A 13,642-nucleotide genomic window follows, 5' to 3' on the forward strand; every position below is an offset into this window, starting at 1 on the left:
TTTATAACAACCATGTTAGATTTATCGAAATGATAAGACGACATCACCATGAAGTAGCCCGAGTGCCCAAAGTAGAATGTGCACAAATTAATGTGTAACACTAGCGTTAAAATTAATAAAACAGAAGCTAACACGGTTCCGCGTGAATCCCATTGTTGAATGAAATATGCACAGGATTAGCCTTAACTCACGAAAGCACAAAGTAAAGATTAAAAGCCTCTGAATGAAAGCAAGAACACCCTGACACTTACCAGGAGGTGTTTATGTTGCTCAATCGTTACTTTGGCTGGGAACCGTACTAGGGGGCGCGGCCGGCCGCGGTTCGTCACGCCTTCATGTCACGTGTGGCGGAGCGGCCGCCGCAACATACTGCAATAACAACGCACATCAGTACATTGGGATGATATGAAACACACTACGTGATAAATGAATGCGTGAGATGCCAGCGGCCGACCGTTCGTAAGGCCATACCTCATGGAAGGAGCAGGGTAGGCTTGGACGTCGCAGAGTAACGCGAGACTCTCGTTACTTCGACCTATCTGCCGATTGAGCCCATCACCAGTCATTTTTGGGCCAGTCCTACCAGTCGGCTCTGGAATGGAAACCGACTATCACTATCTCATACTCCTAACGTACTCGTACACTCACCTAAACATGGGCACCGGGTATGCGGAAACTTGACAAGTTAAATATGCTATCTCAGACTGTGGCACGTAGAAGACTTCCCAGCCTTCGAAATGTTTAGTGGAATCTTTTCTAGGTGGAATCTTATTGGTTGGCTCTGCAATTATGAATGTAGCTTTTAAAGCTTTTAATTATACAATAATGTGTTTGGGAGAGGATTTGGGAGGACGTTGCTTAAAGCTATCCTACAAATACTTATCATCTTGTCGTCTGTCTTGATCACTGCTACTCTTGACTGCTACTGTTTGTTGACGAGACGAAATAAATAATATTTGTACTTACAAAAAATTTACGCTCGACACTATTTCTGGATAATATTTTTAATCCACTCACCTAAATGTCGGAGCAGGGTAGCCAGCTACCTCGCAGGTCAAATAGACAGATTCACTTGCAGAAACTAAAAATATTTCACCGCCTTCGAACTTCCTGCTTTTGTCACTACGGGGGGCGATTTTATTCGTTGGTTCTGTAATACGGGAAAAGCATAAATTCAACGCACCTTGACATCGGCACTGGAAATCCTTGCACCGGACACAAAAGAGCTAATGCCGACTTTATGGGAAACATCACAGCAGCTTTTGGTGTGGCAGTGATACTCGGCGTCGCAGTTGCGATCGGTTCTATCAAATTAATTTATAGTTATAATAATAGCCAATTTGATCAAAAACTTGCCTGAAAATTGGAGTTGGAAAGGCCTGAGCTTGACATAGCAACCCAAAACTCTGGCCAATAGTCCGCGTAAAACTTATACTATTAGCGTCGGATGAAAAAGTAGGCGCTTTGGAGCCGACCGGTTCTGCGATTGAAAAAACCCATTCATAGTGCTAATTTTAATTAGATAAATTCACTTGCCTGAAAGTTGGAGCGGGGAAGCTTTGCGCCTGACAAAGTAGAGCGAAACCTTGTCCAATGCGTTTTCTGAATATACTACCCATAGATTCAGATGAAAACGTTGGTGATTTAGCTCCAACAGGTTCTAAAATATGTTGAGGGTAGTGTGATTTATAGACTGAACTGTGTCTTATTGGAAAATTAGATATGAAGAAAAAAGTACACTTGCCTGAACATTGGGACTGGGAAGGCTTGCGCTTGACATAATAATCCAAAGCTTTGGCCAATATTTCTCACAAAAGTTGAACTACGAGCATCGTTTGAAAAAGTTGGAGCTTTGGAGCCGACTGGTTCTGTGATTTGAAAAGCCATTTACAGTGTTAAGTTGTGTGAATATTCAACTTGCCTGAAGTTTGGAGCAGGGTAGCTTTGCGCCTGACATAGAAGTGCGAAACCTTGTCCAATGCGTTTCCTGAACCTACTTGTCATGGATTCAGATGAAAACGTAGGCGATTTAGCTCCAACAGGTTCTAAAATATTTCGTCGGATTTGACATATAGGCAAAGCATAAGATGTTCAAGACTTGCCTGAATTTGGGTACAGGAAAGGCTTGAGCTTGACAGAGCATAGCAAAGCCTTGACCTTCATGCCGTTTCAAAGATGAGATTGCTGATTCGGTGGAGAAAGATGGAGCTTTGGATCCAACGGGCTCTGTACAAAATCATCATAATTTGACCAACGAGGTACGAACCACAGTCTGAATAAAGCACTAAACTTGCCTGAAAATTGGAACAGGAAATGCTTGAGCTTGACACATCATTGCAAAACTCTGACCCGCGTGTCTTGTTACAGCCGACAAAGTAAAATCGGTTGAGAATGTCGGTGGCTTGGAACCCACAGGCTCTGTACAGAGGAAAATTTACTTATTTTATATTCTACTTACCGGAAATTTGGAGTAGGGAACGCCTGAGCCTGACAGAGTAATGCAAAACCTTGCCCAGTTTCTCTATCGAATATACTGCCTTTAGAATCAGAAGAAAATGAAGGTGCCTTTGCCCCGACTGGTTCTAAAATTTAAATTATAAATGCGATTGAGTATAGAACCCACCTGAATGATGGTTGGGGATACCCTTGTGCCTGGCAAAGCAATGAACCGCCCAAATTTGCTTCTATGTCATAATTGTACGAGGATGCAGTAGTGGGAAAGGCGGGTGCCTTCGCAGTTACGGGCTCTAAATTGAAAAACAATTAGGTTATGAATACGGAACTCACTTGAAGCTTGGAACGGGAAATGCTTGAGCCTGACATAAAAGAACTATTCCTTGACCAGCCGTTTTAGTGAGGGTCGTGCTTTTAAATTCCAAAGAAAATGTCGGCGCCTTTGATCCAATTGGTTCTGTGACAACAATACACACTTGTATTGGCATGGTAGGCTAATCGTAATATCATGAACCAAAAGGGAATACAGGACATGAAGACATTTTGTATGTCTAAATTTTTTTACTAACTTTATTATACTATTGTGAAGTGCGTCTAATTTTATATCATAATCTTACCTGAAAATTGGGACAGGAAAAGCTTGCGCTTGACATAAAAGTGCAAAATCTTGACCGGTTTTACGTGTTATCCCCGAGAATTGAACGTCGTTTGAGAATGTGGGTGATTTTGAGCCAACAGGTTCTACAAGTTAAAATAAGCGATTTTAATCACCTGAACACTGGCACAGGAAAGCCCTGGGCAGGACACAAGATATTTATATTCTGTCCAATTTTCCTCACATACCAAGAAAATCTATTGTCAGTAGAGAACGTTGGTGACTTCGTTCCGATTGGTTCTAAAATATAGAACATAAAAGAAATATTTATATTTGTCAAAGTACCTGTAAGATGGAACGGGGTATCCCTGTGCCCGGCAAAGCAAAGATAAACTGTGTCCTACAGGCCTCAAAATGAACCAAGCTAATTTATCATCAGTAGGCAATGAAGGCGGTTTGGAACCGATGGGCTCTGTAAAATCCAGAAAAAATAATCATATGTTAAGGATCCTCACCTAAATGCAGGAACAGGATACCCTTGAGCTGGACATGTTAACGCGAAGGACTGATCAGTCTTTATTTCAAACCAAGCCAATTTCGAGCCCGTCGAGAATGAGGGACTTTTGGACCCAATGGGTTCTAAAATAGAAAAAAGTCTTATATTAATACCTGAATATTGGAGCTGGGAATCCCTGCGCTGGACAAAGTAGAGCAAAGCCTTGTGAAACGTCCTTCACGTACCAAGCCATTTTAAAATCCGTAGAGAATGTAGGGGCCTTTAGACCAATAGGTTCTATAACAAATTATTCTCAATAAAGATGATGCTCGACTCACCTAAATGCTGGGACTGGGAACGCCTGTGCCAGACAGAGTAGAGTAACGCTGGAGTTCATTGCGAATTCCACAAATTCTATTGTCTTTGTTGGGACTTTAGGCGGTGCGCTATTAATTGGTTCTAAAAACGAAAAATTTTATTTATTACCTGGATAGAGGAATAGGGAAGGCTTGAGCGGGACACAACAGCGTTACGCTAGCGTTAACATGCGCACTGAACCCTCTGACGCTATCCAATGTGGGAAACTTCGGTGGGACTCGACCTATGGGCTCTGAAGATAAACAGAGTGTTTTCTATTTTTTACTTCAAAGAAGTTACCTGAATTTTGGAACAGGGTAAGCTTGTGCCGGACATAGTATCGTTACTGTATTTTGTGTGATACTTCTGTTATGTCAATCATTTTTGTTGCTACTTTTGGAGCAGCGCTACCCATGGGCTCTATGAAAAAAATAAATTTCTTAGTAAAATTAGTGACAGGACAATACCTGAATGACGGGGCAGGGTAACCTTGCGCGGGGCATAGCAGCGTGATACTGTCACGGCCGTTAGCATCAAACGCGCGACTTTTATCACCAGTGATAAATTTTGGTGCTACGCGGCCAACAGGTTCTATGAAGAGATTTTATGTAAGTAAAGTCAACCTTTCGAATTATTTACCTGAACTTTGGGACGGGGTAGGCCTGCGCTGGGCACAATATAGGCAGACTGGTGTTCAGACTAGCGCTGAAACTTCTTGAACTATCCATCGAAGGGAATTTTGGTGAAACTCGACCCACTGGTTCTAAAGATACAACATAATGTGAGTGAAAATACCTGTACGATGGAGTTGGATATGCTTGGGCTGGACATAGTACTGTCACGCAAGAATTTGATGAGAAAGTAAAGCTGCGTCCCGTCTCCATCGAAGGGAATTTCGGAGATACTTTGCCCATCGGTTCTGTTATGAAAAAAGACATTTACCTAAATGCTGGAGCAGGGAACCCTTGTGCAGGACAAAGTAAGGGGACACCTTCGCCCCAGTTAGCAATGAATGTCCTACTGATGTCCCCAGTAGGGAACTTTGGCGATACTCTTCCCATTGGTTCTAGAGGATGAGAACTTAAATTTACTAAAAAATCTAATACTATCTTACCTAAACATTGGGGCGGGATAAGCTTGGGCGGGGCACAATACTGAGATAGTTTGATTGGCATCAAAATTAAACAATCGACTTTTTTCTAAGCTTGGAAATTTCGGAGATACTTTCCCCATAGGTTCTGCAGAAAAACAAACTGCAGTTTAGCCCGGAACCTAACGGTAACTTAGGATTATAAGTTCGTTAATAATCTAGGAAGAATACCTGAAAGCTGGGACTGGGAACGCTTGCGCAGGGCATTGCAAAGCAAACGAATCATTTTTCTTGACACCAATCATCGTTCCCATGACAACAGATGCGAATTTTGGTGGCACTCTTCCTACTGGTTCTACAAAGGCAATAATGAGTATGTTAAAATACTCTTAATTACCTGTACATTGGAGTGGGATATGCTTGGGCAGGGCACTGCAATGCGTGGGAATCGTTTTTCATAACTTCATATTGTATACCAGCTAATACTGTGGCGAATTTGGGAGGTACGCGGCCAACGGGTTCTAAAAATGAGCGTTCGATCGTTACATAAACAACATCAAAATTACCTGAATACGGGGACGGGGAATGCCTGTGCGTGCAGGGCATTGCAACGCGAAAGAGGCATCCAACGTGGTTACAAACATCATGCCCACTTGGGAGGTCGATAGCTTAGGTGGTACGCGCCCTATGGGCTCTAAGGAATTATGTAAAATTGGTTAATTGAAAGTCGCCTTACCGGTGCGTGGGTGCAGGGTAAGCCTGAGCAGAGCATAGTACTGCGAGACTGGTATTCACCGTGAACTGGAACCCGCTGGTCGTCTGCGCACTAGGAAACTTGGGAGGCACCCGGCCCACTGGCTCTACGCATGTTGGGAGAAGGCGGGATCACGAGGATGGATTCCGCAGCAGACAAGGCAAGATACACCCCTACTTTACTCTGTGTTCTACTTGGGCATTAATCGTACGTAACATAACGCGAGTCAAGGCTCTGCAGGGTACCCTATCCCAACATTCAGGCAAGTCGTATTGTTACTCATTTAGATTACAGATACAAGATATAATGTTGTATCTATAAACTTTAAATTGTTATGAAAATTATAATCACAAAGACAATACAACAACAGTTATAATCTTCCACGTAAAATAAAATTCTACAGTAGGTAAGCGAACAAGTAAAATCTTAAAAGAAAGCAAATATTACGAGGAATTAACTTTTATTTGTGGAGATTATAAAAGTTGCATAGTTTAATTTAATAATTTGCAGAATTATTTCAATAAGATTTTAATATTATTATGTGACTAATAGATATGTATGATCGATTTGATCCAGTATAAAATTATAACATAGATTAATAATCTATTCAAATAATTTCTGCATCAATAAAAATGCAAATATTTAAAAAAGCCTATAATCAAATTTATGAGACCATAAAAAATATGTATTAAATGACAAGAAACTATGCTGTATTAAAATGAATGTAAAAAAACTATTAATTTATTTTTTCAAATATAATTTTGATTAAAGGCAAATTGTAACAGCAGTAGAAATTCGTCCGTGTGGAAAATGCTATTTATTTTATCTTAACATTTTTTTAGTATACCAAAGCTAAAATAATAGGTTGTCTATTTTTTTGTTTATTTTTCAGATAACATCACAAATTGAAAAGGTGCGGACGAATTTTTGCTTTGCTGTAGCGCGTAACTAAAGCTAATCGACTTACCGGTGATGACGAGACGTCCTTTAGTAGCGGATAATCGAGTTTCGCCAGTAAGTCTATGCTTGGTTCGGCATTGATACGATTTGTAACCATCCTCGGGTCCGACATCTCTAATATGCAACTCTCCAGAGGGTAAAACCAAGTATTTTCCGTCTGAAAATTAACCATAAGTTATACATAGATACGTGTTGTTCATTACAATAAATCAAAAGCAATGTTATTCAAAAGCATTTGCAAGACAACGTAGGGTTGCCAGTTACTTATAAAATTAATCATGCAAGGAAGGAGGAATAGAGGATAAGGTAGGCCGTGAGGCCCATGGAGCGGAGGGAACCCAAACAGAATACTGCCGCCCTATGCTAAAATTTAGACATAAGGAATTGTACCAATATCGGTAAAGCGCGGTAAAAGAAATGCGATCCTACCGTCCACATTACTTGCGGAATCGAGCTTAATCTCAACTTCTTCACTGTCTTCGCTGATGATCCAAGAGATGACCGTAACATATTCGGATACAAAACTTGGAATATGACATTTCAAAATAGCTGCATTGCCTCTCAAAACGTATTCTTCCATTAGATTCACAGCGTAAGCTTGAGAAACCACTGAAACAAGACGACCTCAATGAACAGGACATAAAGTTTCTCGTTATTTTCCTGAAGTCCCTATCAAATACATCTCTGGCCACCTCTGAATTAGCAGACATTGGAAAAAGAAGGAATACATGGACAGGAAAGGAAATGTTAGAAGAAGTGAAATTTTAACAAAATACCTAAGTTAACAGATTCATCTATTTTGATCTCCTGTTCATTCTCATCTTCAGAAATTATCCAGGAGTTTACAGACACGTATTCAGAAACGAAACTTGGGATTTGGCATTTAAGAATGGCCGCGTTACCGCGCAAAACATATTCTTCCCAAAATTTGACATCGTAAGCTTGTGATACGACTGAAAGCAAAATTAAAATTACTTAGTATCTGTGTTTATGAAAGAGCACAAATATTTAAACTAGTGAAACTATGTGTCGGTAAACCAGCAGTCTAACAAGAATAATGCCGTCGGACTTTGATTTATTTTGGGATGAGGCGGAAATGCAGGAAGGATAGACGAGGCGGTATGTTCGAGCGTTACCTAAATTGAATTTAGAATCTAAATTTATTTCCATTTCATCATCGTCTCCCTCGGATATTATCCATGAGGTGACCATGACAAACTCAGAAGCGAAACTTGGAATATGACATTTCAGGATAGCGGCATTCCCACGCAAAACGTTTTCTTCCCATAGGTTTACTGTGTACGCCTGGGAGACAACTGAAACAAATATTTAACTATGCCTTGAATACTTTCATAACACTTTCACATACCTAACTAGTTATCTACTTGAAACCCATTCGTATCAAACTGTTTGTCCTAAATGTATTTTTTTCGGAGGATAGGATTTTTCGGGAAGTAAATCATATGTAAATGAATACCCAAATTAAAAGCTTCGTCTGATTTTATTTCCAACTCATCAACATCCCCTTCAGATATTATCCAGGATGAGACGGTTACATATTCAGTTACAAAACTAGGAATATGACACTTAACGATCGCTGAGTTGCCACGAAGAACATTCTCTTCCATTAAGTTAACTGTATAAGCTTGAGAGACAACTGAAATATAAAGAATTTAATTGAGCTAAAGACTCCTTATCAGCGAGTAAAAAGGACAGGACAGGATAGGGCAAAGGACTATGCATACGTTACTAATGTTAAGAACACAAAGGTACCCAAATTGTTTGATTCAGCTTTAATTTCTAACTCGTCAGTGTCTCCCTCTGACACAATCCAAGACGATACGCTCACGTATTCCGTGACGAAAGTTGAAATATGACATTTGAGGATGGCAGCATTACCTCGAAGCACACTCTCTTCCATAAGATTGACCGTATAAGCCTGCGTGACAACTGCAAAAGGTTTGCAAGGAAAATAATATGGATAGGATTGGACCATAAGCACATTACATTTTACCCATTGCATCAACACTATTTTCTAATTTAATTTCCTCCCCATCCTCATCTCCTTCGGAAATTATCCATGAAGCAACCGAGACATATTCAGTGACAAAACTTGGAATAAGACATTTTAGGATAGCAGCATTGCCTCGTAATACATTTTCTTCCACTAAATTGACTGTGTATGCCTGAGAGACAACTGAAATTTAAGCATACAAACATCTAATCTATAAAAAGATCTTATGATATTCATGAGATACAACGGGATAGGAAAGATAGGACAATGATTCATATCGATACCCGATTTATACCATTATTATCGGTCATCAAATACTCTCCGCCTTCGGTGTCGTGCCAAGAGACAACTTGAACATGATCAGACACAAACGAGGGAATATGGCACTTGAATACAGCAGCATTTCCTCTGATGACGTATATATCGTAAACCTGCGACTCGTAGAATTGGTTGACCGCTGAAATATTTCATGTGACATTGAAGCTAGTACTACTGATTTAGAAGCAGACTTGGGAATTTGGATGAGAGCGGATAGGAACAATTGAGGTCGCGCGGGCGCTCTCGATTACCGTAATTGCCCTCGGAGCGGTTCAACGAAAACGCAGACAGGGACTTTTCCTCCGTCACCCATTCCACAACATGCACGTAATCGGCAACAAACGATGGGATGAGACATTTAACTATAGCCGAATTTCCACGCAGAACATCTTCATCGGTTACACGCGGTTCATAAGTTTGATGGACAACTGTTAATGCAAAATTATTACAATAATAAGTAATAAATAATTTGGGGACACGGGAAAGGGGTGTATCTAGTAACATAACATAATGTAACAACATTAAAGGTATACCCGCTTCGATATTTGAATTTTCCTGAGCAGTAACAGTTTCATTATCCATTATCCAAGCCACAACATGGACGAAGTCCGCAACGAAGGAAGGTACAATACATTTAAGAATAGCCGTGTTGCCTCTTAAGACGAATTCATCATTCACTCTAGCTTCGTAAGCCTGCAGTACCGCTGGATAAAATAAAAGTAAGGAATATCAGGATTGAGGACTATTTTAGTTAGAATGGGGTACCCTCGTTATTTCCCGGATAGTATGTGCCGCCATCGCTGTCCGTCCACATCTCAACAAACACAAAGTCGGATACGAAACTGGGCACTTCACATTTCATAATTGCTGCATTTCCTCTAATGACATACTCGTTATCAGCCTCAGCTTCATAAGATTGTGCTACAACTGGGTGTAAAAAAGTTGATTGTAATAGCTGGTACTTGTTAGTTTAAAGGATAACGGGATTTAGGGAAATGATAAATTATAGAAAGTTATTCTTAAGTGTAGATACCCTGTGCAATTTGTGTGTTGTTAATTGTAAGAATTTGTCCATCATCCATAATCCAGGTTTCTACGTACACGAAGTCACTAACAAAAGATGGAATCTTGCACCGAACAATAGCAGCATTCCCTCTAATAACATACTCGTTTTCGGCTTCGGTCACGTAATACTGTGATACGACTGAGGAATAATAAATAGGTACTTAGCTAGGGACAACGATGTGGCGACACTTCGAGGTGTAAGGATATGAAGTGTGACTAGATACGGGAAGTGGACATAGGCAAACATATTGTTTAGCGAAGCCATTGTTACCGAGGTTATTGGATTGACCAATCACTGTGCCTTCTTCATCAATCCATTCTTCTACTTTTACAAAGTCGGATACGAATGAAGGAATGGAACACTTAAGGACTGCAGCATTTCCCCTAATTACATACTCGTTCAGAATTTCGGCTTCATAGAACTGATTTACCACTGTAAGATAATATGTTATGAGATAATGAATACTTTATGAAAGGATAAAGACGGGAAATACAGGAGGGAGAGTTCAAAGAAATTGGTTACATCAATACCAATGTCGTCAGTGAGTAAGTATTGCCCTCCATCGGAATCAACCCAGGCCTCCACTTTGACGAAATCGGCGACAAACGATGGAATGTTACATTTGAGCACAGCAGTATTCCCGCGAATGACATACTCAGATACAACTTCTGCTTCATAGTACTGGGTAACAACTGTAATGTGGACGAAAAGGCTTTCAGTTTTATAGGAATGTAATTTAGGTCGGGAATTGTTTAGGGAATATTCTAAATGAAGCACGTATGTAAATACCGTCTCCTGCTTTGGATCCATCAAGAGCAAAGGAATTGCCTTCTTCATCATGCCAGGAGACCACAGTAACAAAATCCGCGACAAAAGAGGGGATAGAGCATTTGAGGATAGCGGAGTTACCGCGAATTACGTATTCGTTGTTTACTTCAGATTCGTACTGTTGTTGAACCACTGTGAATGTTAAAATGATCTGAACAGAATGTAGAGCCATTGGGAAAGGACATATTTATGAAGGAGAAATGGAGATTTCTGAAATTCCTAAAGGATTAACCGTAGTTGTCGCCAGGGAAGAAATCTTCTTTGTCATCAGTATGCCAAGAGAGCACTTCGATAAAGTCAGCGACGAACGACGGGACCTGACATTTCAACAAGATGCTGTTCCCCATTATTACGTACTCCTTGTTGACATCTGTGTCGTAATGCTGAGCGACCACTGATAGATTAATGAACAGTTTATTAACGATATACCATAAATTTTCTGCAGTCTTTACAGAATAATAAAGAAACATTTTAAAATAGTGTCTGGTACATGTTTGTCTGTAAGGTATTACTTAATCGTAAATATAGGTAGAATTAATTAATAACGAGTATAAAATCATACAATCAACAGGTCAATGTAGAATCAGACTTGATAATACTACTGCGTTAGTATGAAATCTGACTCTACATTATACTTACATTTTACATTGATGTTCTTAATTATCACAAAAACTAATTTTCAACCAAATTCGTTATTCAATAAGTGATTCTCATAATGTGTTGTAGGCACATCGTAAAATGATTGTAAAGAAAGACCGCCGCTTGTTACAGTTTGTTGAATGAATCGATTGAGTGAAGAAGTGTTGGTTGATTATCTAATTGCCCTTATTTGACCCAAGGCTGTAAAGGGCAGCGCCCTATTATGGGCAATCAACCGTTCAAACGAGCCCAAAGGTTCACGAGAGCCGTAACATCATAATGTGCCATTCATGCGAGTTTAGTGGACTATCTCTATACTCGTACGTAGCTAAATCGGTGAAATGTACATTCAGTATTATTTGAAAACACTAGGTCACACAGTGTGTAAAGTATTCTGTTAGTATGGTGTAGTATTAGGTATCCTTGACTCATTTGGTTACGTGAACTAACCATGATTCATCTTCATCAAGTATTAATAATCGTTGAATAGGTGTGCATCCGTAAAAAAGTTATTTTAAATACATTGTAGAGTTAACAAAGATTGTGTTTACTTGTGACTACATGCAAGTGAATTGTGGTTTGTGGTTATCTATCAGTGCATAACAATAACCAGACATAGGTACATCGTAACACGAGGTACATAAATGAGAAAGGCTATAAGTAATTCTTATCCCGACATGACAGTGAGATATCAAGTTACAAACGACAGCAGGTCACAAGTCAAGAGATGTAAGTAATGAGTATATCACGGACTGAGAAGGTCTACTACAGTGGAACTTTCAAATATATTAAATTACGGGGCCATGTATCACTTATGTTCACTTTGTTTAGAAGTTCAAAAACGTTTTCTTGACGATTTAAGTGATTTACGAATTTGGTTGAAAAATATTGTGTCAACGATACTAAGCCTGGGTTGCACCATCTTACTTTAACTTTGACAAACGTCAAAAATCTATCAAACTTCATACAAAAAACGCCAGTTATCGTTTAGTTCCGGTCAAAGTTAGCTGGTGCAACTCAGCCTTAGTTAGGTGATCTTAAAATTAGTAATAACTAATCAAGTTAGTGTGTGGTTACTTAGTCTTATTATTTTAACTTCTCCTATAGGACTAATATAGAGATCTAAAACAATGACTTCTTTAAAAAACAAAAATTAAGATCGGAGTTTTAATATGCAAGTAACTACATATTACTCGTATATTGAACATTTCTTTTTAATTACGATAATAGTTCCATTAGGAAAGTTAGTTTAAAGTCACATTTTATCAAAATAACGAGCGTGCGTGTAATATAAAAGTAAAGATAGGACTAGAACCAAATTGTTTACTAATTAAATTGTTTTCACGCAAACGGTTTTCAACATTGTTGGCAGTCAAAAGTGAGCTCATGGTCTCAATTTAGTTGAATACCTGCCTCAATGCTGCTGATACATCATCAGCGAGGGTCATGAAACTCNTGAACGTGGGATAATAGAACGAAATTGCGTAATTCAACTTGCGCCTGCGCTGCTTATCGCCCCCGCGTATACACGTGGGCTAGTTGCTTTGGATTGAATTCATACGCACGCTCGTTATTACTATAAAGGTACAAGTTCGAAGCGGACTACACGCAGGCGACGTGCCACCACCACAATACTGTACTGTACCAGAGCACGAACCTCTAGTGTACCAGAGGTAAATAGAGAATTTGGCGTACACTTCCCTTCCTTCCCACGTTGGCCATACGGGTTGGGAAGGCTTCCATGTATTTCTATGAAATAGCTTCTATTGCTAGCGATACGGTATCTGCTCTGCCTGAAGGTATATTAATTATATCATAGAAATACATAGAAAAGAGTCTGTCGCAGCGACGCGTCTCTGGCTGCTTCTAACTTGAACCTTAACGCTTGTACATTTATAATTCGTAAAGGTAGTCAGACTTACCAGCTCGCACGTTAACGTCTCGCGAATGGATAGTACCAACGGGGTTGCGGGCCAGACAAGCGTACACCTGGGCATGGACCTCTTGCCGGTAGTCCTCAGCACGGAACGGAGGGAATACCAAGTTTCCATTGGGCAAGACCTGCAAAACC

General features: G+C 39.8%; 1 protein-coding gene across 50 annotated transcripts in view; it reads right to left on the bottom strand.

Moving 5' to 3' along the window:
• Positions 1–13,642, bottom strand: part of Dscam1 (Down syndrome cell adhesion molecule 1) — a 59,615-nt gene that overhangs the window by 30,221 nt on the left and 15,752 nt on the right. For 18 of the 50 annotated variants that reach the window (XM_028320246.1, XM_028320264.1, XM_028320251.1 and 15 more), the window contains exons 4-7: positions 13,494–13,632; positions 8,721–8,903; positions 6,714–6,863; positions 1,018–1,150 (exon numbers count right to left, since the gene is read on the bottom strand). In XM_028320246.1, the coding sequence (XP_028176047.1) occupies positions 1,018–1,150; positions 6,714–6,863; positions 8,721–8,903; positions 13,494–13,632 (605 nt within the window). Of the gene's footprint in view, positions 1–1,017; positions 1,151–1,744; positions 1,869–2,458; positions 2,583–2,787; positions 2,912–3,071; positions 3,196–3,394; positions 3,522–3,564; positions 3,689–4,031; positions 4,156–4,541; positions 4,666–5,016; positions 5,141–5,223; positions 5,348–6,713; positions 6,864–8,183; positions 8,364–8,720; positions 8,904–9,015; positions 9,178–9,803; positions 9,966–10,071; positions 10,243–10,374; positions 10,537–10,634; positions 10,797–10,893; positions 11,065–11,164; positions 11,327–13,493; positions 13,633–13,642 lie in introns of all 50 variants that reach the window. The other 32 variants (XM_028320267.1, XM_028320276.1, XM_028320290.1 and 29 more) reach the window with 25 other exon arrangements.

The sequence above is a fragment of the Ostrinia furnacalis genome, unplaced genomic scaffold, assembly GCF_004193835.3.
Source record: "Ostrinia furnacalis isolate ACB-3 unplaced genomic scaffold, ASM419383v2 OfSCF7367, whole genome shotgun sequence".
NCBI lineage: Eukaryota > Metazoa > Arthropoda > Insecta > Lepidoptera > Crambidae > Ostrinia > Ostrinia furnacalis.